We start from the raw sequence: 26191 nt of genomic DNA, 5'->3' as shown, positions 1-26191 counted from the left end.
AACCTTAATATCCTCAACTAAAGTAATAAAAAAAAGTATTTTATACATGCAATCTTGATATAATAAAGAGCTTTTCAGTCGAGTATTCACCTACCAATTTTTAGGTATTTAGTTTCCGGTTTCCGTAGTGTTGATTAAGACTCGACTCAGTTTTTTAGACTCTTATAATTTATACTTAAGACGAAACTCGAATTATTTTCAACTTATTAGAGACTCGAGTCTTTTTGTAGAGAATTGAGTCCTTTTCGGAGAACTTGTAATTTTTTTACAAATAACTTCGAAATGCCTTGTCTTTATGTAGAATTCTTGGATATACATAACATAAACCGTACAATATCGCCTATTTCCTTTACTGTTATTTAGGTAAAACCTATAAAATTGTTGACTGAGTCTTTATTCGGAAACTCGAGTTCTTTTGAGTTGCGCTTAAAAATACTCAACAAGGGACTCGACTCGGGACTTAAAAGACTCAGAAGTTTTTAAAGCTCTGAGTCTCGTAAAAACAAGTCGAGTTCTTCAATTTAGACTAAAAATACTCAAGTTCCTACCAACACTAGGTTTCCGTACCGGACTTACCCGAGGGTTCCGTACAAGTTTGTAGGTACATCTACCTATATTTTTTATGATTTAATTACCAATGTAGTTTTCAGAGTTTTCCCTGTAAGTAGTATAAGATGATATGAATGCCTGACCAGAAATATATGATCATTGTCAAGAGGTTGCTGTTATTCTCATGAATAGAGTGACAATTCAGTTTGGTATGAAAAATCTAGTTCCAATGAAATTCTGCATTATGGCGCGTAATCATATTACTGGTCAGGCTTTACTTGCCATATTTCATAGTTCGAAGTCAACTATAAAATTTGATTCCCTTGAGAGTGTCCAAATATTGTTTTTTTGAGTCATAAACGGCCATATCTTTTTTTACGTCAATTTAAAAGTATGATTTTTTTAAAGCATCAAGGAGTGTAGGGAGTGTACTCAGTGTACTCCACGCATTCCAGAGATTATGGATCTTGATGGCGCTGAGGGCTTTCTCTTTTACTCCAATTGAGGCGCAATTAGATTGACAGAGAAAAATGTTCACAATTTGCGAACTTTGGTGTTTGCAGTAGACCATCTGAAAACCAGGCTGACCCAAATTCTGACAAACGTTTCCGTCATTTAAGGTCATAATCCATTACTAGGTAATAAGTAGGGTGGTCCTTATTTCATCGAAGTTATTTTTTCTACGACGCACCCGCTTAATGTTAAAACTATCATAAAAAAAATTATATAATCAGGCGTTACTTTGCGGAAATCCTTACCAATTAAAACAAAACATATTACTTTGCTAATCCGTGAACAGATAACGTGCAAGTCAATCAGTGCTAAACCCGTTATACTTGCTTGCGTATTTTTACATTCAATTAATGTTCCCACCCTCCCACTGCGAAAATAAATACAACAACCCACCACCAAAAGTACAAAACTCGACTCGTGTTTCGCCTCTCTACGACATCTGAAGAAAATATGCAAGTAAGTATAACGGGCTAGCACTGATCGACTACCACGTTATCTTTTCGAAGATTAACAAAGTAATATTTTTTGTTTTAATTTGAAAAAAAAAATAGATCTTATATGGAGGGTCCGAAGAGTGACCCCTAAAATGTATTAAAAAATTCTGAAAAAAACATTATGTTGCTCTTATAGTGGTAGATTTTACATTTAGCGGATGTCCCGTAGAAAAATATAACTTTGCCAAATAAGGGCCACCCTAGTAATTAGGATTAGGAGTGAAATTGCGTGTAAAACGAAGGGAATGGTATCCGCAGCCCTTAGTTACAGAAATGCCCCTAATTTCGTAAGTCACATTTGTCTTTCAATCCATTAGAGTGAGGAAATTATGATCCCTCAGAATGGAGCAGAGAAAATAAATTGCTGCCTGGCAGCCTCTGTCGTCTAACTTATAGTAATCATTTTGCAGGATGGGATGTAATGAGCAATGACTGCCGTAGCAAGCAGAAATATGAAATTGCTTTTCCTCAAATACTTATGCTCTAAAATATCCTCAGTAGGCAGGCAATGTGCCTGCTGCTTGGGTAAAATTTATCTCCATTTTACCTATAATGTTAACTACATCTGACATAGGCTACAGAAGACAGAAATAAATTAATTTTTCTCAAACTTCGGTAGGTAATTTTTGGGAAAGAGCTTAGTACAATAATTATAAGGGAGGTAGGGGATAAATGGGCACTTTTTACTGAACTCTTAATAAAACGGTTATTTTTTTAACAAAATCAACTTTTTGGTTTCTTATACCATTAGCACATTTATTTGGCTACAATAATTATAAGACATTGCAAACTTCCCGATTCGACTGCCCTTTACTTTAAGTTCTAATAATTATGAAATACTCGTAACATTATTTCTCAACATATGCAGACAAATAATAATTTAAGGACTAGTAATAATAACAAGTAGTTTAATTAAACTTAAGAAAGCACCAAGACAGTAGTATGACACCAAAGTAAGTTTAGATAGGATGAATGAAGGATAGGGTGAGTTTGAACGATGATATTATTTATTTGTTTTACGAGGGGGCTAGTCATTTGACAGAATCAAGATAGGTGCGACGACGAGCGAAGCGAGGAGGAGCGCGTTAGGTCAAGTGCGACCAACAACAGTGTTAGATCAAGTGCGACCAGAACCGACATTTTTTGCATCTTACGATGTTAAATTTCAAAAATAAACCTAATAAATTTTATATTAGACTTACGAAGTGATTCTGCTACCCTAAAACGTTGCGTTTTAAAACAGTGTCGTTTTGATGTTGATAGCCAAACATACAGTTGCTAAAAGTTAGGTATGCAGGTTGGTAAATCAAACTAATTATTGTGTAGAGTTGCCACTTGATCATTCAGCAAAATGAAATTATGCCAATAATTGATTACGAAATGATATCCGGTAATATAATTTTCAGCAATAATTTAGAGAACTATGTTATCCAATATTAGGTAATTAATCAAAATCACCTAAAAGTCCATTCTATCAGCCAACATGAGCACATGTAGATAAAATGCAACCTTTTCATCAGTTTCTGAAGTTCAAAGAATGCCTTTACGAACGAATTGAACTATAACTTAACATTACACATTGGACTTCATAGTAAAAAAGTAATCGAATTGTTTTATTTAATGTAATTTCGATGCCATATCAGGGTCAGGCCAAAAATAAAGTGTCCTATCGTAACTTTTATAACTATAAATTTGCCGATCCCAGCGGCGGAAAATACGGTGTGCCCATGGGAACTGGGGCGAAAATTACGGCTCTTGAGGGCCTCTATTACTTACAACGGAGAGATTTATCTATGAGTATAACCGAAAATCATATAGCTACGAGACCGACATTAATTAGGTATTAATGTCTGTAGGTGACAGGTTAAATGAAAGGCGTATATTCGCAAAATACAAGGCCAAAAAACTGTGGGGCGAGCGAGGAGCCAACGCGGCGGGTGTCAATTTTGGAATTGTACAACTACCTTATAGTTACATATAGGTGCAGCGCATGACTTGGACTCGCTACCTTCCATTGTTTTTATGTAGCTTTAATTAAAATAATTTGCACTAGATGGCATTACATGTACCAAATTTAACCAATTAAAATTAAAGTAATAAACCTAGGATACAGTTTACTTAATATATATGTGCGTCGCCTACAATCCCACCCCCTTAGTGATGACTAGTCATCACGAGCCATCTCTGGTGCAAGTAAGGCGACGCGTGTGACGGGGCGGCGTAAAATTCCCGTACGCGTGCGGACATCGACAACGCGAGTGCGCCCATCGTTACCAGTATGTGTCGCACTCACTATTCCGTGCCGCCATGATCCACGATCTAAGTTAGGTTCGACTAAAATTACATAATCTCCTACCTGTAAGGAACGCCTTTCGCGCGTCCACTTCTGTCGCGGAAGAAGTGTTGGCAAGTACTCCTTAAGCCAACGTGCCCAGAACATATCAGTTAGACGTTGCGCTAACCGCCACTGACGTTTGAGCTGGAGATCCTCGTTGTCGTACCTACCAAAAGCTGGTCCGTTTGATGACGTGCCAATCAAAAAATGATTGGGAGTCAGAGCTTCAGGATAATTGGGGTCCGTTGATACGTACGTGATAGGACGGCTATTAACCAGGGCCTCAACCTCCGCCATCAATGTTGAGAGCGTCTCTGGGCGTGGTGCGCGTTCCTTGAGTACAGCTCGCAGGGATGATTTAACAGTGCGCACCATGCGCTCCCACGCGCCTCCCATTTCTGGAGCGCCTGGAGGAATGAATTTCCACTCGATTCCTCTTACGAGTCCATCATGGCGCAGCACATCGCTGTCTAGCTCAGCGATACTGCGCTTTAGTTCTAAATCAGCACCTTTAAGATTTGTCCCATTATCGCAGTAGATCACAGTAGGGGCGCCTCTGCGTGCTATCATTCGTCTTAAACCCATTATGGTCGAATCAGTAGTAAGGCTTTCCGTTATTTCGACGTGAACGGCTCGAACTGTAAGACAAGTAAATAACATGCCATAGCGTTTTTGCCTACCACGACCTACTGTGACCTCCATTGGGCCAAAAAAGTCGATTCCGGTGAACGAAAACGGACGACGGTTGTGCTGCAGCCGGGCAGCTGGCAGGTCACCCATGCGCTGTGGCTGCGGCACGGCGCGACGATATCTGCACAACAGACAATGAGCTACGACTGCGCGCACAGTTGGCCGCAATTGGAGAATCCAATAGCGTTGCCTTAGTCCATTAACTACTAGTTCTTGAGCTCTGTGCAGTGCTCGTCTGTGGTAGTATTCTACGAGCAGTCTGGTGATTCGATGTTTGCCATCAAGAATCACAGGCCTCTTCGTAGACTCCTTGACACCCACAGTCTTGTCGATGCGGCCTCCTACCCGTAGTAGGCCCGCATCGTCAAGATAAGGTGTTAACTGCAGTAGCCGGCTATCTTTCGATAACGGCTTATTTTTCCTTAAACAATCAATTTCTGCAAGAAAAGAATCATGTTGACATTTTTTAATTAACAGGTTCTCCGCCGATTGTACCAGCCCGGTGTCGATTCGATTGCATTTACGTTGACATTTTTTAATAAATAGCAATACCCGTGCAGTTGTCATAAGTAATCGAATCCACGACGAAAATTTATTTTCGTTAGGTACCGGCAACGTACTAGTACAGTCGGCCGAAGATACGACGTTAATAACCTTACGTTCACAAAGAGCCTCTTCGAGCTGCTTAGAACTCTTAAGATCCTTGGGCCACTCACTTTCACGGTCACGCAAGAACCTAGGCCCCTGGAACCATACATCATCGAACTGCAGTGGTGGCGCATCCTCACGAGTGGCCACGTCAGCTACGTTCAAGGACGTGGGCACGTAACGCCACTCTGATGCAGTAGTCAACTCGTCAATCTCACCGAGGCGGTGAGCGACGTATGGTTTATAGTCTCTAGGGTCACTGCGAATCCATTGGAGGGCGGTATTTGAATCCGTCCAAAAATACCTCTTGTTTGGCTTGATATCTTTGTGCTCGTTCTGTATTGTGGCGGCAAGACGAGCAGCGAGCAAACAACCTTGAAGCTCTAATCTCGGTATGGATACCGGACGAAGTGGGGTCACTCTGCTTTTACTCGCCACAAAACAGATATTGAGAGTTCCATCTGAGCGAACAAAACGCCAATAAGCAACAGCGGCATATGCCTTACTGCTGGCATCACAAAAAGCATGCAATTCGGTACTTATAATGGTGGGGTCACTTACCCCATCCGCCGAATCGTCATAGCATCGCGTCCATGGTCCCGCGTCAGCGTAGTGCCGTGGTATGCGTAGCGAAGCTAGTAGTTTAAGCTCGTCGAGCCACCTTACCCAGCACGCGTGCTCTTCCGGTCGGATGTGGTTGTTCCAATCCACGCCACTGCGGTGAACGTTCTGAAATATTATTTTGCTCTTTATAATAAAAGGCGACAAAAAACCGTGAAGGTCATATACCGACATGATGAGACTAAGCATTTTTGCTTTCGTAGGAGCCTCAGATCCATTTAATATTTCCTGTGGGACCCGATTAAATGAAATTTTGAATCCAAAAGAATCATCTGAGGGATGAAACATTAACCCTAATGTGCGCTCGGTTGTGTTCATGACTCCGTCCTTGAAGTGAACAGCTGTTTGCGCGAGCGTGTCAGTAGGTATATTTTTCAATACCTCCTTACTATTGCTGGACCAGTTTCGTATCTCAAATCCACCGCTCTTGTGAATAAGAGTAATTTGTTCAACCAACTTAACTGCATTTTCTACACTGCTAGTTGAATATAAACAATCATCCATATAATGACTATTTACAATAACATTTACCGCCTCCGGATATAAATCATCAAACTTAGATGCATTTTTATTCTTAATGAATTGAGCTATAAAAGGACTGCAAGTGGCACCAAACAATAGACTTTGCATAACACATGTTTTTACGGGTACGCCCGGAGATTCCTGCCATAAAAAACGAAGTACGTGTTGATCTTCCGGCCTTATTTTCACCCTTAAAAACATGTCTTTAATGTCCCCAATTATAACTATTTTATTCTCGCGAAACCTGAGCATAATTCCCATAAGTGAATTATATAAATCTGGTCCCGTTAATAAATAACTATTAAGACAATTCCCATTTACTTTTGCAGCACAATCATAAACAAGTCTCAACTTACCAGGTTTGTTGGGATTTTGAATTCCGAAGTGCGGGAGATACCATATGCGGTCGGCCGAAAGTTCATTTTCCTTGAGCTCACGTGCATAACCAGCGGCAAACAGCTTGTTTACCTCCATTCGGTAGCGATCTGCGTACGCGTAGTCTTTAGCAAATTTGCGCATTAAAGACTGTAGTCGCGTAAAGGCAGCTTCGCGTGTATCTGGCATGGTGAATACGTCCTTCTTGAACGGCAGACCAACCTCCCATTGATTCCCGATAAGGCGCGCTGAATCTTCTAGTATCTGCAATGCCCTTAAATGATCGCTATTTTCACGGCGTAAGGTTGAAATTCCTATGGAGTCTAGGGAAAAAGAATGTTTAATTAAATCATTTAATTCACCAATATTCTCGCTGTCCGTGTGACTGAGATGGAACACATTGGCAACGTTAGAGTGAGTGCGACGACAATTGCCATGAATTGACCAACCTAACTTGCACAGAGATCCATAGGGCTCGGTTTCACTACCATGAATGATTTCAATCGGAGCGATTAAGAAATAATTATCTTCCCCAATAAGAATGCGAGGTACAACTCGACTTTTACACACATAATCCTTAATATGAGATAAACGTTTACAATTTAAACTGTTAATTACAGATAAGTTTTGTGCTGGTAAATTTAATTTAGACACTTTACGCAACTTAATGTCATAACTATTGTTATTGTTTTGTCCACTTATCTGAGCGATAACGGTCGGTACAGCTGATTGGTACACTTCCAGTCCAAACGCATCGGTAAACTTTATAGAACGCGGTTGTTCACATTTAAGACCTAACTCGTCTGCTAGGTTAGAGTCTATCATAGACACTGAAGCGGCATCGTCCAGAAGCGCGTATGTACTTACGGTACCTTTAGGTCCACGCAATCGCACTGACACTACTTTTAACATAACGTTATCTGCAGAAGAAGGCTTAGCACAATCCGATGTAACATGTGCCACGGTGTCGGGGGCCGAGGGCGCCGGCTCGGGGACCGGCTGTTGAGCCTGCGCTGGGGCCGGCTCGGGCGGCGGGTCGACGACCGCGTCAGCTGATTGTGATGACGTAGGCTTCTTCCAGTGTAGCATCTTGTGGTGTGCGAGTCCACAACCATCTATGTCGCACACGGGCGCGGGGCATGTGTCTCTGTCGTGTCGTGACGTCAGACAACAGTAACAAAGTCCTTGAGATTTGATGAACTTCCATCTATCACGGCGCATGGCGCGTTTGAACACACGGCACTCTGGCAGCGGGTGAAATCCTTTCGAACAAAATTTACAATCTTTGTTTTCCTCGACGGCTTTTGTTGTTAATATAGGTCGATTAATACGGCCTTTGTTATCACTTGAGTATTTTGTTGTAGTTTTTATTTCACTCGGCTTACTCTGTTCACGTACCTGTGTCATTCCAACTAGTGATAACATTTGTGCTTCTTGTTTAAGAAATTCGGAGATCAGGGTCAACTTAGGCTGATCTTCATCTAACTTTTTGTATGCGAAATCGGTCCATTTGCCAATCAAAGTGCTTGGTAACTTGCTAAGAACAGCTGATGCGAGCTCGGGGCTGCGTAGATAATCTGGCTTATTTAGCGCACCTATTGTTGCTACGCAGTTGTTAACTTTGATTGAAAAATCAATTAGGTCATGTTGGTATGACGTGGGTAACGAAGGTAGCTTCTTCAGCTGCGTCGTAAGGTTCATGATGATGACATCCGATCGGCCAAACCTTAATTCGAGAGCTTCCATGACGGCTGCGGGCGGGGTATTACCGATCAGCAGAGCGGTAACCGTGTCCTTGGCGTCGCCTCGCAGTGCTTTGCGTAGTCTCTCCAGGTTCTCAGACTCACTGAACTCACAGACACGAGTAGATTCCGTATAAGACTTCTTAAAGTGCAACCATTCGACGCTGTCGCCACTGAAAATTGGTAAGTCACGTGGCGTAGACAGGCGGCTGAGCAAACGATCCTCACGCTTGGCTGACGAGTTCGTCATGATATCCTTCAAGGTAAGCGCTAGTTCTCGAATGCTGTCACTTGGAACATCGGGTTGCTGGACTATAGGTAAGTTGACGGGTGCTGGTGCAGGGTTAGGTGGCAGTGCTTGCTGCTGTGGCTGATATGGCACATCAGGCTGCGGTATGTAAGTAGTTTCGTCGTGACCTTGACTCAACCATTGTTCGACGTTAGCCTGCGCTCTGTTGCTAGGCGCGCCTCCGTTCGCTTCACTACCGCGCTCACTATCACTCTGCGCTTCTTCGGCGTCAACTTGGGCTAGATCAGCTTCTAGCTTTTTATCAATAAGGGCCAGCTCAATCTGGGCCTTGGCTTGAGCGGCTTCAAATTCCAATTGCTTACGTTTTGCAATGGATGATGACGTAGACAACTTCGACTTTGCTGACGAAATAGAACTACGTACACTTTTTGGTGTTTGCATTTTCACTTGTTCCACATCCTTCGGCTGTTTCACATTGTCACCATCGGTGCCGAGGTTTAGGAGCTTATTAACTATAGGTTCCGCGGGCGCTTTGCTCGATGTACTCGCCATTTGCAATTTTATTCGCTCGAGTTCGCGGCGGTATTGTTTACGAGTTTTAACCTGCGACAATTGCACCGGAGTTCTGTACATCACATTAGCACAGATCAGGTTCGAAGACCACTTTATTGTAGGTGACAGGTTAAATGAAAGGCGTATATTCGCAAAATACAAGGCCAAAAAACTGTGGGGCGAGCGAGGAGCCAACGCGGCGGGTGTCAATTTTGGAATTGTACAACTACCTTATAGTTACATATAGGTGCAGCGCATGACTTGGACTCGCTACCTTCCATTGTTTTTATGTAGCTTTAATTAAAATAATTTGCACTAGATGGCATTACATGTACCAAATTTAACCAATTAAAATTAAAGTAATAAACCTAGGATACAGTTTACTTAATATATATGTGCGTCGCCTACAATGTCGATTAAGGCTTCATCATCTATAGGAAATTTATTGCATGCTTACGCGGTTATCACAGTCATGCGTGCGGATCCACGCCGAAAACCTTGAAACTTTACCACAAAAATTTAAGATCAAAATTTCGATATCTGACTCTTCGACTGACTATCGCTCGAATATAGGTATCAGAATGAATAGATAATGAAATTTAAATTTTCGATGTCTGCGGTAGATTGTGTCAATAACAGAAGAAAAGTTTTAGGGCATTCATTCCAGATATTTAAAGGGTAATTCGAGTTTTAGTTATTTGATCTGTTTGTTGTTGTTGTTTAGCAACAGATCGAATAGCTAAAACTTGAATTGGCCTGTTTATCGGGTGGCCTCATCTGGACGTGACCGTATCGCATGATACACTTCGTCGGAAATGTCGCGTTCTAGAGATGGACCAAGCTACTCTGAATAGCATTTTCAATGACAAAGTGTGGCAACTTAGGCTTCATTTGTATTATGCTACCTCTTTTGCACTCGTGAAATGTTCATATACATGGCTTATGCCTTCCTTTTTGCACACTTTAATTATCTTTATGTCCCAAAAGACATATCCTTTAACTACGTGTAAAAGAGAAGCTAAACGTATACTGAGTCGCAGGCGACGCAGTTCCACGCAGCACAGGCAAAGCATATTTTGTAAAGTATGGAACGTCCTTGTCCCGCAGTGTGCATAGCTAAAGGATGTTCCATACTTTACAAAACCTGCTGTGCACAGCGCTGCCTGGAACTGCGTCGCCTGCGTGTCAGCATACGCTTTGTGTGGTAGGGCACAGCACAGTGGATGTCATTCCAGATCTAGAGCAGAGCCCAACTAGGGAAGTACCTCCACCTTACAGAAAACTGCAGTCAAATAACACTAGACCCTACTCATAGTGTTGTATTCCTGCCGGTGAGTAAGGTTGCCAGAGCTGAACGAGGGTGCGAAGTGTTGGGGTCGGCAACGTGCATGTAACTCCTCTGGAGTTGCAGGCGTACATAGGCTACGGACACAGCTTATCATCAGGCGGGCCATGTATTTGTTTACCACCGACGTAGTATAAAAAAGCTTCATTCTAGACCTGTGGTTTCGGATGTCATTCGAAGTAGGGTAAACGTCAACCATCGTTGAAACGTCACAAATGGAGCAATTCGAAACTTCATCCAGATTATTTCAGGCCAGTATTCGATGCAAACGCGCCACATATGCAATTCTAGTCGCATTCTGCGAGCACATTTGAATTGCGAATATTGCCGGCTGCTGATTAAATTACAAGTTTGACATTTCCAAATCAAACATTGCAAAGCATTTGGAGCAGCATTAATGCTACATTCCAGTTGCGATGCATGCAGTTGCATTTCTGCGCAGCATTGCTGGTTCATGCATGCTGCAGGAAACGGAGGATGTAACTGTTTCCTTTCTTCTCTTCTCTGTAGTAGTCTTTCTCATCTCAGTTTGATTAATCTCACAACGCATCTCTTACCAATAGGTACGAATGAAATGCGCAACGATTCTCACTGACGTTGATCCTCTCCTTCCGGGAATGAAAAGTTGAAATATTTTTTTATGTGATTGAAAGCGGTCATCGTCGCCCATGAATATAAGCAACATCAGAGGAGACACTTAAGCGTTGCTGACCCATGAGAACCCTTAATATAAAAAAATTCTTGAAGAATCCCATGTCGAAGCGCAAAGGAAATAGCTCAGGGGGTAACTCATTCCACATTCTGCAAATTCTAGGAAGAAACGAGCGAGATGCCGGCTGATTCTTGGTGAGCCATGTATCTAAGAAGTGGGGATGAAACCATTTTCTTTTTAGTACAATTAAGAGGACTTATGGGATCACTTCGGTGTTGAAAATTGGTTAAATGCGTTTTTCGGAGCACGTTTGACGTAAATATCTAAAATTCGGAAGCGTTATAATTATAATAACTACTACCACCAATACTGCGAATAAACAAAACAATCAAAACTACTTATTTCTACTTTCAATGGGAAATGCATTTATTTTTCATTTGTAAGAAATGTGTCAGGTACCATTGCAAAGTTTGCAAAAAAACTGAGTGGATAGACTTATTTTGAATTCATTTTGCATGCACTAGTTCCATAAAATGCGTTTATAGTCCTAAATTTCCATACAAAATGTAACTGTCTGTCCCTGAGCTTTTCTCAAAAACTGACCAGACAATAAGGAACTAAAAATAAATGTAGCTATCTCATAGAGCCTCTAGTTTTTCATCACTGTCCCAAATTTTTGAGCATTCCATGAAATTGTGTACCGTGGTACAAGAGTTTCCTTTTCCGCGACTAATGCTCAAAAATATGCACAGAAAAATAATCGCCTGTTTTTAACGCTGAAAAAAAAGTCTCAACACAGGAAATATAATGCGTTCATACGGGACAGCCCGTGTAATGCTTCCATTTCGATATAACACCCCGTATAGGCAGATAAGAGCCCAATTTAAACGTCAAAATGATAAGCAACGACAGCACTTGAATGTACTCAGTGCATTACGAGTACAGTGAAGTGCTGTCGTTACATTGCAAAACTAGAACGTTCTATCTATGTGGCCTCTACAATTTCAATGTACAGGAAATGTTTACCTACACTTCATTTTACCGATGCAAAAATAGAGTACATTTGTGTCGTACATTCATCTTTGTTCGCTTTACATTGTTTCCACTTTCAATATACAAGATATTTTCAGATCGTAAACAACTGCCTAGTTTGTTTGTTTCTTTATTTGCTATCTAATTTATCGTATTTATCTTTACTCGTATCACCCTTGGTCTCTGAAAATAATAAAGCCTAGTAACAACTAATTTTGGGTGAAGCGAAATTAAGTGGGCCATCCAATCAGCAAACACTAGGCATTGACATGCACGTCAACGTTGTCAACACATCCAATTCAACAGGACAGTAGAGTTCCTCCAATTGGCTACTTGACTGTTTTTTGTAAATAATGTCAAACGATCTTGATTTTACTGAGGATCAAATGTCTATATAGGACTCATGGCATTTAAGCAACACAAAGATCAGAAATGAGAGTTAGTCTGACGCTTGCAATCGACGATTGAAACGCCTGTAACAAAATGATAAGGTGATGTGACGTCACGTCATATAAGTCTGTCCTAAATATGGAAGATCAAGGAAATTGCCATTTTGACCCTGAAATATTGCGTTTATGTGTATAGTTGTTATACAATTTATTTTTCAATAAAATGTAAGGAATCGAATGGTACCATTTTCTTTTCTATTTTCGAAAGTAAAAAAATAATAATTTCGGAGCATTGAATTTTTTTATAATCTCAATATAATTTTTTAAATGGATGGCTCATTTTCTATAAATTTAACTAAATTTTGTTATAATATTCAACATGTGTCAAGTACCCAATTAGTACCTATTAAGTAAATATGACGTAACTCATGAACATAAATTCAAAAATATGATACCTTCAGATCCACGGCGTAGTTCAGGTTAGGTTAGGTCGTGGAGATTACTCCTGCGTCCCAGAGGCGCTTATAAAGGCTTTATTCCAAAACGTAATTTTAACTTTGATTAAATAAGGTTCCGAATTCAAAAACGAAACTAACGATTCTGGGACTTAGGAGGATATAATTTTATAGGCATAAGGTCAGAATGTCAATTATTGGACCCTTTGCCATTTCCTTTAAGTGAATGCTGTGCTTCAACACAATATATATTTTGAAAAATGGTTAGAATTATTTTTATTTATTGATTTATTTATTTATTGTTCGGAGAACCAACAGCTATAAATTGTACAATAGTTATATATATAGAGACAAAGAGCCAATTATAGGTTCCCACCGGTAGCAACAGGTTAACAGATAATTGGTGGTTAGCACTAGATTTTTTTTCTTTTTTTTGTTACAACGTGATACCACTAATATTTTTAAATATTAATACTTATTATATTATATACTCCTTCATTCTCGATAGATCCAGTCCATAGATCCAAAATTGAACAAAGAAACCAAAACTTATTAGTAAACTTAATACGTTAATCGATACAATAATACAATAATATGCCAACACATACGACTCGCTCACTCAAGTAATTTGTCTGTTAGAATCCGTCTTATAGTTGTGATGTTGCTATTAAAAACTCCTAAAACTACTAAAAATTAAAAATTATATATCGAAAAAGCGATCAATCCGGAGGTGGCGTGTACAAACCCAAATAAAAAACAAGAGCATATCGGACCATACTCAGAGTAGGGTTCCGTAGTTAGTTTTCCGTCATAATAAGCTAAACTGGAGCTTAAAGTATAGGAGATTATTAACCAAGGGATGAACTCTGGATATTACGTCTTTTTACTATGAAGGGGAAACTTTTTGCGATAACTCAACAGCTAAACTGATCATGTCCGCTATAGTTTTCATTTAATGTCTTTTTTAAGCTCTACTTCCACGATTTTTTTTTTCATATTTTTTAGACCTATGGTTCAAAAGTTAGAGGCGAGGGGGACACATTTTATTTTCTTTCGGATCGATTATTGCCGAATATATTATTTTTATCAAAAAATGTTTGTTGAAGACCCTTTTTATTTTTGAAAGACCTTTCAAACGATATCCCACGTGTAGGGGAGGTACCCTAAAAAAAAATTTTATTCTACGACTTTGTCGGCTTTATTGATTTATATATCCATGCCAAATTTCAGCTTTCTAGCACTAACGACCACGGGGCAAAGCCTCGGACAGACGGACAGACAGACAGACAGACTGACATGGCGAAACTATAAGGGTTCCTAGTTGACTACTGAACCCTAACAAACTCCCGCTCGTACCAATCAGTGAGTTTTTCGGAACCTATTTACGATATATCATTTGATATTTACCAGTCTCTTTTCAGTGAAAATCGGACTAATCCAAATAAGTCAATTCTCGGGATTAGTTGGCAAGTCGACCCCAGATGCAAGAGATGATGTTTATAATATTGCTTAAATTTTTTTTTTCAAATTTTGTCTGACTCTTTATCGTTACGTTGTACCTGTACCGGGATTAGAAAAGAACTCACTATGACAGGTCGAAAATACTTCCAATATTCTGGATACTACTTATAAGCCAATTCAATCAAAACCAGCCTGAACCAACCATTCAAAACATCGCAACATGATTAGAGGCGCGCCTTTATACAAGATATCATTACCATAATGAATTAAGCCTTTTGTGTTACCGCCATCGTCAATGGAAACAGCTTGTTTCGTTTCGAATAACGTCGACCGTAATGAGCAAATGTATTTTTAGAGATGGTGTTTAATTTATTTAAGTGAGGTTAGATTTTTAAGACAAAAAGGAAGCTCATTAGTGCTTTAATAAGCGTCGTATAAGATACTCAGCTAGGCAATACGATACTCTTGGTGATTTCACAGAATAAATAGTAATACTATCGTACAGAAATTACACTTCCTACTATACAGAAGTTTGACAGCGATTCAGGAACAAATCATGCTGTCTTTCTAATGTATGGCACTATACCTTTCGGCTATTTAGGGGTGTCAATATTCAAGTCATATGCCAGTAGAGTATATAGCACTTCAGATCATCGTTATCGCGAGCTCTACAGCTCACAGAGTCACTAGTATTATATGTTCTGAGATGTAAAAATAAAGCTTAACAAATGTGCTGAATAGATAATAGCTGGGGAGCCGGCGACGCTAAATATGTAGTTACTAAAGCGTCGTGGAGGCCTATTGGACTCGAAAGATTTCGAGTCCGATTTAGAATGACAGGAAGAAAAAAAGATTGTATAAAGTTTTCTTTTCCAGCGAGCAGGAAAGCCTCTACAGATTTTTAAATTTGTTAAAAACATCGTCAAATAGATTGTGGCTTTGGTCGTTTTGGTCTAAGTTAATACTACAATTTTTCTATAACTTAATCTGTCAAGTATTTGTACGCATTTCCTTAATCTCACGATCATGATAAGTTCGACGCCTGATTTTCACATTGTAACTGACAAATTAAGGAAATGCGTACAAATAATAGTCAAATGTAGTAATAGCACAATTATAGCATGAATTTGCTCTAAAATGACCAAATTCACAATGTGCTTGACGATTCGTTGAACCCACTTGCCCCTCACCCCTCACCAACCAACGGATCAAAATAGATGGCTAAAAGTGGTTAGGATAGACCCCACGGCGTTACAAGATATCACTCATATCTTAATCTGACGCGGTCGAGTAACTACAAAAATCCCCTCTTGGGCTCCTCAACCAAATATGATAGTTTATAGGAGCGGAACTTGACAAGTCTAGTAACCACTCGTAATCGGTATAGGCGAATAATAAAACTTATCCATTTCATTTATGGCTTGATTCGCATCCTTAAATATATGGGTTGTAAACTTTTACTGCTGTTTCAATTGAATCGTAGAATTTATAGCTGTGACGTTTAACCTTAACAGCTGTCATACTAATACAAACATCAAACGATATGAGATATTACATGTCCAACAATTAAATACAATAAAAAAAATCGGCCATGAGAATGCCGGTCCATACTCAGTGCAGCGTTCCGTAATTAGTGTAGTTACCATTCTGTCAGAATAGGCTAAACGGGCGACCAGTAAGTATCATGCACATTACAATCTCGAGCATCTTGCAGCGCGTTGTACGTCTTTTTACTAAGAATCTCTTCTTACACACGGTTGCGTCGTGTCGCCAGTTCCTTTTTCTTTGAACTTGGCGGGACACGCTACCCCGTTTCTGGATTAAACATTAATGCTAATGATTCCAGGTTTATTATTCCTAGCGCTTCACAAACTCATCGCTTCAGAATAGCTAGTACATATAATATGACATCAATATTTAGAAACTATGTATAAATAAACAACAATTTAACGTATGTACTTTTTATTGCTTTTTAAATGGCTGTTTTTGCATCGGCAATGCGGCTCATCATGCTAAGATAGCTCAGATGGGAGGTCATGTCCTTTGACTGGAGGATCGTCGCTTTTCTAAGGACGTCCGCTAACTGGCGCGGGTGCACGGGGTGGGCACACGTACGCGGGTGACATTGTAGGTAAAATTTGTCGCACGCGTTCGCGAGCGCCAATTAGCGTTGCTCATGCTTTTTTTTTTAGCCTAATTTAGTGTCCCACTGTTGGGCAAAGGCCTCCTCTCGTTTCCTCCACTCAACCCTGTCGTTTGTACTTTCCTGCCAATCCTGACAAAATGCATCCAAGTCATCCCGAAATCTCCTTTTCGATCTGCCTGCACCTCGGCCTGAACCATCTATGGTGTTCCGTGGGAACTCGGTAACCATTGTGGTTGTGGCCCACCTTACATACTATTTTTCTTTAACTCGCGCAACCACTACGTGCAACCACGCCAGCTAGCGAACACCGTAAGACTGAATTCTACTCATTCGTTGGAGGATAAGGATGTGCTTGCGAGGAATTGAAAGATTTAATACAAATATGAATACATTGATTCTACGTGTTGGCAGGACCTCGCCGCAAAAAGGTCATCTTGACGCTCAACATCAATTTTGCGCGAAGATAGACCTAGATATGAAGATGTCAGTACACGTACAATGCGACAGGGCAACCTTGAGGGCTGGAAGAGATCCCTTATAGGGATAAGTTTGTTTTTGTACTTCCATTACTGTAATTTATTTTTGTAAACCTGCTGTGTTGTGGGTAAAGTTAATACTACTTCTACTACAAGTTAAAGCCTAACGATAAGGGCCTACGATAGCTGACGCGGACGCCCGCCGCGTGCGCACGCACGCGGGTGCTATTTGTAGGTGAAATCCGCCGCACGCGTCCGCTTCAGTTAGCGTTAGCGTCGCTCATACTATTATTCGTTAACCCGCTCGTCCGCTCCCTGCACCCGCGCCAGCTAGCGGAGGCTTTAAAGGGCAGACATGAATATAAATAATACAATACTTTTCTGAAAACCGTATGAAAAACGGTTCAGCCAAACGCAAGATAATCGCGAATAAACATATATACAAACATACAGGTCGAAAAACTTTTTCAAGGCCATTAAAAATCAGACAGCAATCTGTCATTATGCGGTAGATTGATGCGGTGAGGCGATATACTCCGGACGCCAAGGGAATATCATCTTCGTTGCTTTCATTTGTCTGAACAGAGCTACAAAGCAATAAATACAAGTAAATTACGACCTCCTTGTTACTCTGGAACGATGTATAAGTTAAGAAATTCCTATAAAGTTACCGGAATAGGCCACTAATTCACCGCTGTTTGCCTATTTATCCCACAAATAAGAATTGTACAAGGTTCAAGGGACGGCCAGAGGGCAACAGTAATTAATGCGATAGGTACAAACAAATGAGGATAAATAATTTCTTCATTGTGGTATTCGCTGGAAGAATTATTTACTCTGTACGGTAGAAGCCTTTTGAAATAAGTTCTTGAACTTTCGTTTCGGGTTGTTTAAGCGTCTAAATACTCCAGCGGCTGGAGCACTGTCACGATGTCTGTTGTATTCGTTCAGTAGGGCTAAGATGGTCGGCTCTTTATCATTTGTCACCATGCCTGTCACGTTCTAACAAGTATGTAAGTGCGAAAGTGACGGGCATAGTGACAAGTGATAGAAATAGAATCATGCTACCACCGCTGGGGGAGGTATTTTATGTTTAGTCGTACTTTTAGTTTGGTTATTTAGGTTTTAAGGTTTAGTTTTAAGTCACGTTATAACAAGTATGTAGGTAAGTGTGAAAGTGACAGGCATAGTGACAAGTAATAAAAATGCGACCGTGCTAGAGGCGCAGACTACTATTTCATCAACTTAACAGTGGAATTTGTAAACTTACACTAACAATTTGCGCTCCAAGTCTGTTCTTTATGTTGTCTGTAAGTTTATTGTGACTAAGCATTGTTGTGTCAGTGCCAGATCCTCGTAAGGCTCATTGCCCTATTATTAGGACAAAATTATTTAGTTATAACGGCTCACAAAGAAAATTCAAAGATAATAAAAGCTTATATTGGAACCTCAAAATTTAAAAGAAATGTCATATTTTTAAGACAATGGGTCCTTATTTCCCTTGTCCCGAAAATAGGTTTTACGAGGATATATACCATGACAAAACCGACCAGCTTAAATCGGGATTGACTGTCATGGACCCGAAAATGTGCAGAGCGTGCATGGAAGAAGAAGAAACAACAAGACATATTCTCCTAGACTGCAAACAGGTAGAAGTATACAGGAACAAATACCTAGGGACTCCGTGCACACTAGGAGAGGCAATTAGCAACCTGAAAACTTTGCTAGGCTTCGTGGAGGAGCTGGGGTGGTTAGAGTAGCGCTACCTCGTTTCACGCAAAATAGGCACAATGGTTGTCGATTTGCGGAAAATGCCCAGAAGCACTAACTAACTAACTAACACATGGACCCGGAAAAAAATGCTGTTATAAAAATTCTAACCGTCCAATATATCTTGCCTACCATTCATTTTATTTTGTTGACTGCGGAAATTATATTTTTGCCCCGCCATTTTGTCACGACCAAGCGAACCGATTCAAAAATTCACTGGACCGAATGCCTGAATATTATGCTTTAATATTGATCCCGCATCAGGTGTCAAATCCAGGTATAAACTACGAATATTAACTCTTTTATGCTTTGGCACGGAAACTTTTATATTGAAAATCTGTTTAACTAACTCCTGTAAGCTTTTGAAACGTTTAAAGTTGTTACCTTTATTGTACAGAGAGGATTTTATAGTGCGATAACCGTCGGTCGTATGATACGCGTGTAAAAATAAAACTTTGTTAGGTACTGAATATAATTACTTACTTACTCCGTTGACTCTGCGACTCAAAATGAGACTTGGCCTCCGACACAAGATAGCGCCACTTTTCTCGGTCAAGTGCGACTTCTCGCCAATTGTTGACTCGCAATTCGCGCAGACCCGCCCCCATCCTGTTGCTCTAGCGGTACCTGGGGCATCCAATAGAAAAATGTTAAAGAATTTTTAACATAATTAAGTATTTTCACCCTCAATCAGGAAGATATGACATGTTCCTATGAGTGTCAAAATAGTTTTTACTTGTTATTTTAAAACAAATGGAAAATACGTATAATTAAAAAACATCATTTAAATTTAGGTTTCTGTGCTGCCAAACTGCGAATCAGTTAGTTGGCGATGCGATCCAACAAAGCTTAAATTACTTGTAGTGGCCAGTGACGTCGGGTGAAGAGCCGTGACGTTGCCTGACTTTGCTCGACATCATAAGGTGACAATTGTCCCTAGTCTATCCGTGGCTTTATAATATAGTAAGAGTTATAAATAAATAAAATAAATAAATAAATATTATAGGACTTTATTACACAAATTGACTAAGTCCCACAGTAAGCTCAATAAGGCTTGTGTTGAGAGTACTTAGACAACGAAGAGTTATCTTAATAGACCGCGAGCCAGGAATAGCTTTCCATTACCAATCGCCTCCCGAGCGAAAATTCGTATAGTTAACGGCTGTGTACGATGAACCCTCGTGGACGTCAGCAGCTGCTCCGTTGGTGGGTTGAGGAATGGTAGCCACCGAAACACGTAAAAAAAAATTTTGTCATCCCCTGTGTCCATCACATGTGTTTTGTTTGATACTTTTTCAGATGATAGTTCAGAAGCTATCGTTGGTTAAAAAAATCGTCAGCTGGTTGTATCATGGACATGGTAGTAAGAACGTCAGCTGGTCGCATGATTATCTAAAAAATAGGCGCTTTACCTTTTCATGATAGTATAAAAAAATCATCAAACTTTGCATGTAGCATTCCATCAGGCGTTTCAAATAAACGGATATCGCAATTTACCCGCATACTTTGCGTACATAGAGAGGTAAGGCGCGTATTTTTTACATGTTCATTTTTACTGCTAACGGTCTTTCCACCTTGATACAACCGGCTGACGATTTTTTAATTTAAAACAGCATATACCTAAACTATCATCTGACAAAGTATCAGCCGGGAGACGATGACTGACGATATATGCTCCTGGCCCGCGGTCTATAATCTATAAACACCACAATCTGCAATGTGCATGTGCAAAGTGGCAGTGACGTTGACTCTGCAAAATTTGATTGACATTAAGGCGCAGGGTAAGGCAAGGCATTCTCCATTCAAACCTTGTGCAAGTTTTATTCGTTAGTTTTGGCACTATAGCATTTAATTTCATTTTTCGCTTGTATATATTGGATATACGCAGAACTTGATGTAGAAATTTTTCTTTATTAAAAAAAAATACATCAAGCCCTAGCTAACAGAAAATTAAGCATATTTACCAGAAATAATAACTGTAGCGCAAACACAAACGAATAAAAACGCGCTTAAAGTTTGTATGGAAAGAGCTTGCCCTTATACCCTTCGCCTTAATGTTGATGATAATAGTGTAGTAGCCAATGAATTAAAAATATTAAAATTAAAATGTCCTCACGAGAAATCTCCAGGGATCCCCGCCACACCACGCTATAAAATTATATTTGAGCATTCCGACTGAACGTCTAGCGACCTTCACCAAGGCGAAGTTTTAGCCGAAAGGTGTCAAATCCCAGCGGTTCGGCTATCGGCTCCCTCACACTGCGGGATTGTGTGCTTACTATTGAAGCCATAATGTGTTTTTAGTTCTTAGTTTTATATAGCAGATTGTTAACCAAGGGTTGAAACAGGTCTGGCCTAGTGGGTATCCTCCCAAATCTAGGCGGTCCAGGAGGAGCCTGCAGGAGGCTATATCTGGGTGTGGTGCGCTCAATGGCGCTCTACGGGGCGCCAATATGGGCGGATACCCTGAGTCCTCGGAGTGCGGCCCTATTGCGCCGGCCGCAGCGGGCCATAGCTCTCAGGGTGGCTCGAGCGTACCGCGACAACTCGCACGCAGCAGCCGGCCTGCTAGCTGGGAGCCCGCCATGGGATCTTGAAGCCAAGGTTCAGTCCGCGGTCTATTGGCGGGTGCTAGCAGCAAGGAGGGAGGAGAACTGGCCTGCCCCTCGTTAGGTCCGCCAGTGGCGTGAAGAGGCGCGAGACGTCCTCTACCAGCAGTGGTCAGAGCGTCTGGAAATCCCGGGAGCTAGCCGGGACCTGGTGGCCGCTGTTCGGCCCGTTTTGAAAGAATGGGTCGAACGCAAGCATGGCGCACCCTCCTTCCATCTCACGCAGCTCCTAACGGGGCACGGCTGTTTCGGCTGGTAATACCTGTGTGAGAGGTTGGGAAGGGAGCCGACGACAGCGTGCCATCATTGCGATGGAGGAGCCGTGGACACGGCGCAACACACGCGCGAAGAGTGCCCTGCTTGGGCGGAGCCTCGCGCTATCCTGTCCTCGGCCTTAGGAGGAGACCTCTCGCTGCCGGCGCTAATACGCCGCATGCTCAGCAGTGAGGAAGCGTGGGCGGCAGTGGCCTCCTTTAGCGTCACCGTCCTGTCGCAAAAGGAGGCTGCAGAGAGAATGCGCGAGGACGATCCGAATTCGCTCCCTCAGCGCCGTAGGAGGCCAGGTCGGCGTCTAAGGGCATACGCAGCCCGAATGATGCCGCCTTAACGGGAACCTGCGGGTGATGGGCCGGGAGCATGGGAGCCCGCCTAAAGAGGTTCCGAGCTGGAAGGCCCTCAAGTGTTCCGAGGCGTCTTCAGCGGAGTAGGCTGCTGCAGCAGCCACAAAAGACGAGCCCGTAATGGCAACGCCGACGGGGTATCAAAAGTCTACAATCGCGTTCCCGAAACCCCGTCCACAAAGCGCGCGGTGGAACACTCCAGGGGGTTTAGTCCATGGGAGTCGGACTTACCCACTCGGCTTCTCCCGTGCCAGTGGGATCCATAACGGACTCCCCCTGGGTCAAAAAAAAAAAAAAAAAAAAAAAAAAGGGCTAGGATCGAAAAGCTATTATACTTCACTAAATTGTTCCTTTCATTTTGTTACAGGTGGTAGCAAACGTGCTACCAGACTAACGGTGGCCACAGCGATTGGTATCTGGTTGCTGGCTGCGATGCTCGCCACGCCGGCGTATGTGGGCTCCTACGTGAGGACATTTGTTGTCAATCCTACTACACAGGTAATATTGACTTACCACTTTATGAATGATTTCATTTTTTTTATACTACGTCAGTAATAAACAAGCACACGGCCCGCTTGATAGTAAGCAGTCTCTTTAGTCTATGTACGCCTACCACTCTCCTACACACGAGGGGACACAAAAGATGACTCAAACAAATTAAGTAGTTTTCATAATATGTCTTCGATATTATTATTCAATCCGAAATATTTTACTAAAGAAAAATACAGTGGCACCAGTTGACATGGGTAACGAGCAATATTGACAACCCTAGAGAAAATAAAGAACACGTGTAAAGCGTTAGAGACCGACAGCATGATTCGCGACAGCTGTCAAGCATTGGGTTTGTTAGATAGTGAGACATCTATACGAAGTACCTATTTCCTGAGGCCAACCCAATTTTCCTCCATCAAATGACACACGTGTTTTCAAGTGAAAAATGACGTAACTTAGCTTTTCATACTTAATAAATTGGACGTTGTACTGATAAAATAGCCCGCGTTAAGACCCTAGATGGACTAGGATAATATATAATGGTCATGACTCATGTTTCGTATTTATCAGACTAGTATTTCCCTCGGGTCTAGAATAATATTAAGTAAACCTTACGCCTGGCTAGATTCGTTGATCCTGGGATAAGTCGGCAAATAAGCCAACGAAGTAGAAATTTTATGTTGTCAAAAGTTAGGCACGAATAAGCACAATTATATTTAGGTACTGATATTTACTTTATTGTTAGCAGGCAGTTAACGTAAATTATGATTATGTAGCAATTTAAATTATTTATTAAATAAAACAAAAAACTAATACTTAAAAAAATTAAATACGTTTAAAAAGTTTGGCCCCTATGGCATGGTATATAAACAACTTCGTATATAAAACATTGGATAAATAGTTTGTTAAATCTTTTACTTTGAAAACCTTTTAATGCAAAAAAGTTTTTGGGAATTTGTCTACTGTAATAAGAATCTACGAGTTCTTAAATTGAACAACAAATACCAGCTGCAATGTTTCAATCGAGAGATTTCACAAAATAAAAACCGGTCAAGTGCGAGTTCGTTTAACTCGCACACCGAGGGTTCCGTACAAACTTTAAATTTTCTAATGTAACTATAATCATAATCACGAAAGACTTTTGACCAGAAATATACTAAGCATAATTGGCTAAATAATTTGCGCGATCTGTAAGTATGTTGGTTTTCAGGGATAATTCTTTTTATATGTGAATCTTATATGTGAATTGATATCAACAAATTTTGTTTATTAGAAAGAAGGTGTCTTTAGTGTAATCTCATAGGAATTTCAAGTATAATAAACACCCGGAAAAGGGATTAAATTACAAATTAAATCGTAAAATGTTTTTTGTTAATTAAAAAGAAAGTTATCAAGATAGAGATCTGATTTAATTTTTCCTGTAATCTTTATGATAATGTTATTATTATGTAAATAATTTTTCATTGGTAAACTTCGGAGATAAGGGAGGATGGTTTTTTTCACATTTTCCTTCATAAGTCATTTTTTTTTTTCACAAACAAAGTAATGTTCAAGTTGAAATCTTTCAAATGATACCCCACTTGACCTAGTAACTAGACTTTGAAAATTTGCCCCCTCTTTATATTGAGCATTTTCCATAATTAATAAAAATAAAATAACAATAGCTTAAATAGTTCTCGAGATATTTAGCAATGACACAGACGGACGGGCGCCTTTTGTACCTGTTTGGTACGGAACCCTAAAAACGGATTACCTGCATTTGTTTTTATTAGAGTAATAAGGTTACACCAGAATTTTATTGTAGTCTGATATATCCAGATAGTATTAAAAATACTTCGTTCAAAGTTCGAATGCTAGTCGATCCAATGAAAACCAGGACTGGCAAGTAAACACCGCTTCAAAAAACACAATCTGGCTGTTTTTACTGTTTTAACATTGATAGGAGCTGTTAAATTAACGACTACGATAATAAGGTTGGGCAGAACTCGTATTTGCAAACATTTGGGCTCATAAAGCTTTTATTGCCGATTGGATCCTGGAAAAGGTCAAAAGGCGTGTTTTTCGCTGGTTATTTATGGGTTTGACACTTTGTGACATTTGGAATCGAGACACTAGGTCCGTGGGGTCCAAGCGCCCTTATTATATTTAAGGAATTAAGTGAAAAGCTCATTAATTCTACCGGTGACCAAAGAGCTGGCAGCTTTCTCTCGCAGCGCATAAGTATTGCCATTCAGCGAGGGAATGCTGCCAGCATCTTTGGCACAAGGCCGCGGGGGTCTTACACTAAAGATCAAAACTGTCCCAATAGTAGCATATTAGTAGAATGTGGAGAGGTTGATGTCGATAAAGGTGAGGGCCACATGGTTAATACATAACAGTATATTGGAATCTCGTCACAATATTAGTCATTCACAAAACTCTCCAAGTCATATTGGAAATGCACCAGTAACGATGTGCTACCCATACAAAATAAATTTTGAACAAGCAGAAACGTCTGCGAACGATGCTATTAAGCTTAGAATAAATTGCAAACTTTTGACTTGGAACTCCGGTAGCCGTCTAAGAAGTGTAACGTTCTTACGGTAGATGTCGCTAGGGTCCCCTAGACCCATATGGTGGAAAAATTTGCTGCCTAGGGACGAGATCTTGGTGGCTTAGATGGCAGAGCGCTGGAGTATCGATCCAGAGGCCGTGAGTTCAAGTCTCAACCAAGACAGTAATTTTTCCACTTTTAAATTTATTCTAAGCTTAATAGCATCGTCCGCAGACGCTTCTGCTTGTTAAAAATTTATTTGGACTGTTTTGTATTGTTGATGTTGAAACTCGCTTTCTCTTCCAGTTCTTGGTATGCTACCCGTACCCCCCGGACTGGGGCGAGACGTACCCCTCCACGATGGTGCTCCTCCGTTTTCTTGTGTACTACTCACTGCCGCTGGCCGTCATCGCGCTGTTCTATATCCTGATGGCGCGCCATCTAGTACTGAGCACGCAGAACATGCCGGGCGAGATGCAGGGTACGCAGAGACAGGTAGGTGGATTTTATAATTTGTAATTTGTGGCTTTCCATCAGAGATGGGACCTTATGCTACAAGAAGTACCCTTAAGTAACATTGTACCTGTACAATTTTATTTATTTATTTAAACTTTATTGCACGATATAAAATTGTACAAATGGCGGACTTAATGCCTTAAAGCATTCTCTATCAGTCAACCATTGGGTCAAGCAGAAACTTGTAGTTAGTACAGGATTGTACACAACGAGAGGGAATATGAAACATAAATCAAGTTATTCAAAACAATATAACAATATTCTATTTATACACTTACACATATATAAATAATAGCAATATATATTGCTATTATTATATACACAACATACATACATATCTATAAATAAATATATATTATTTACCCAAGTATACAAGTAACATGCAGATCATTAATTAACAATTT

The 26191-nt window shown here is 40.5% G+C and overlaps 1 protein-coding gene across 1 annotated transcript in view; it reads left to right on the top strand.

Moving 5' to 3' along the window:
- Positions 1-26191, top strand: part of LOC133526535 (neuropeptide CCHamide-1 receptor) — a 300559-nt gene that overhangs the window by 225372 nt on the left and 48996 nt on the right. Inside the window, exons 4-5 of the mRNA XM_061863212.1 lie at positions 22614-22744; positions 25578-25766. Coding sequence (XP_061719196.1) covers positions 22614-22744; positions 25578-25766 — 320 coding nt within the window. The remainder of the gene's footprint in view (positions 1-22613; positions 22745-25577; positions 25767-26191) is intronic.

The sequence above is a fragment of the Cydia pomonella genome, chromosome 16, assembly GCF_033807575.1.
Source record: "Cydia pomonella isolate Wapato2018A chromosome 16, ilCydPomo1, whole genome shotgun sequence".
Taxonomy (NCBI): Eukaryota; Metazoa; Arthropoda; class Insecta; order Lepidoptera; family Tortricidae; genus Cydia; species Cydia pomonella.
Note: the sequence above shows the minus strand (reverse complement) of the source record. Positions and strands in the feature narration are given on the sequence as shown.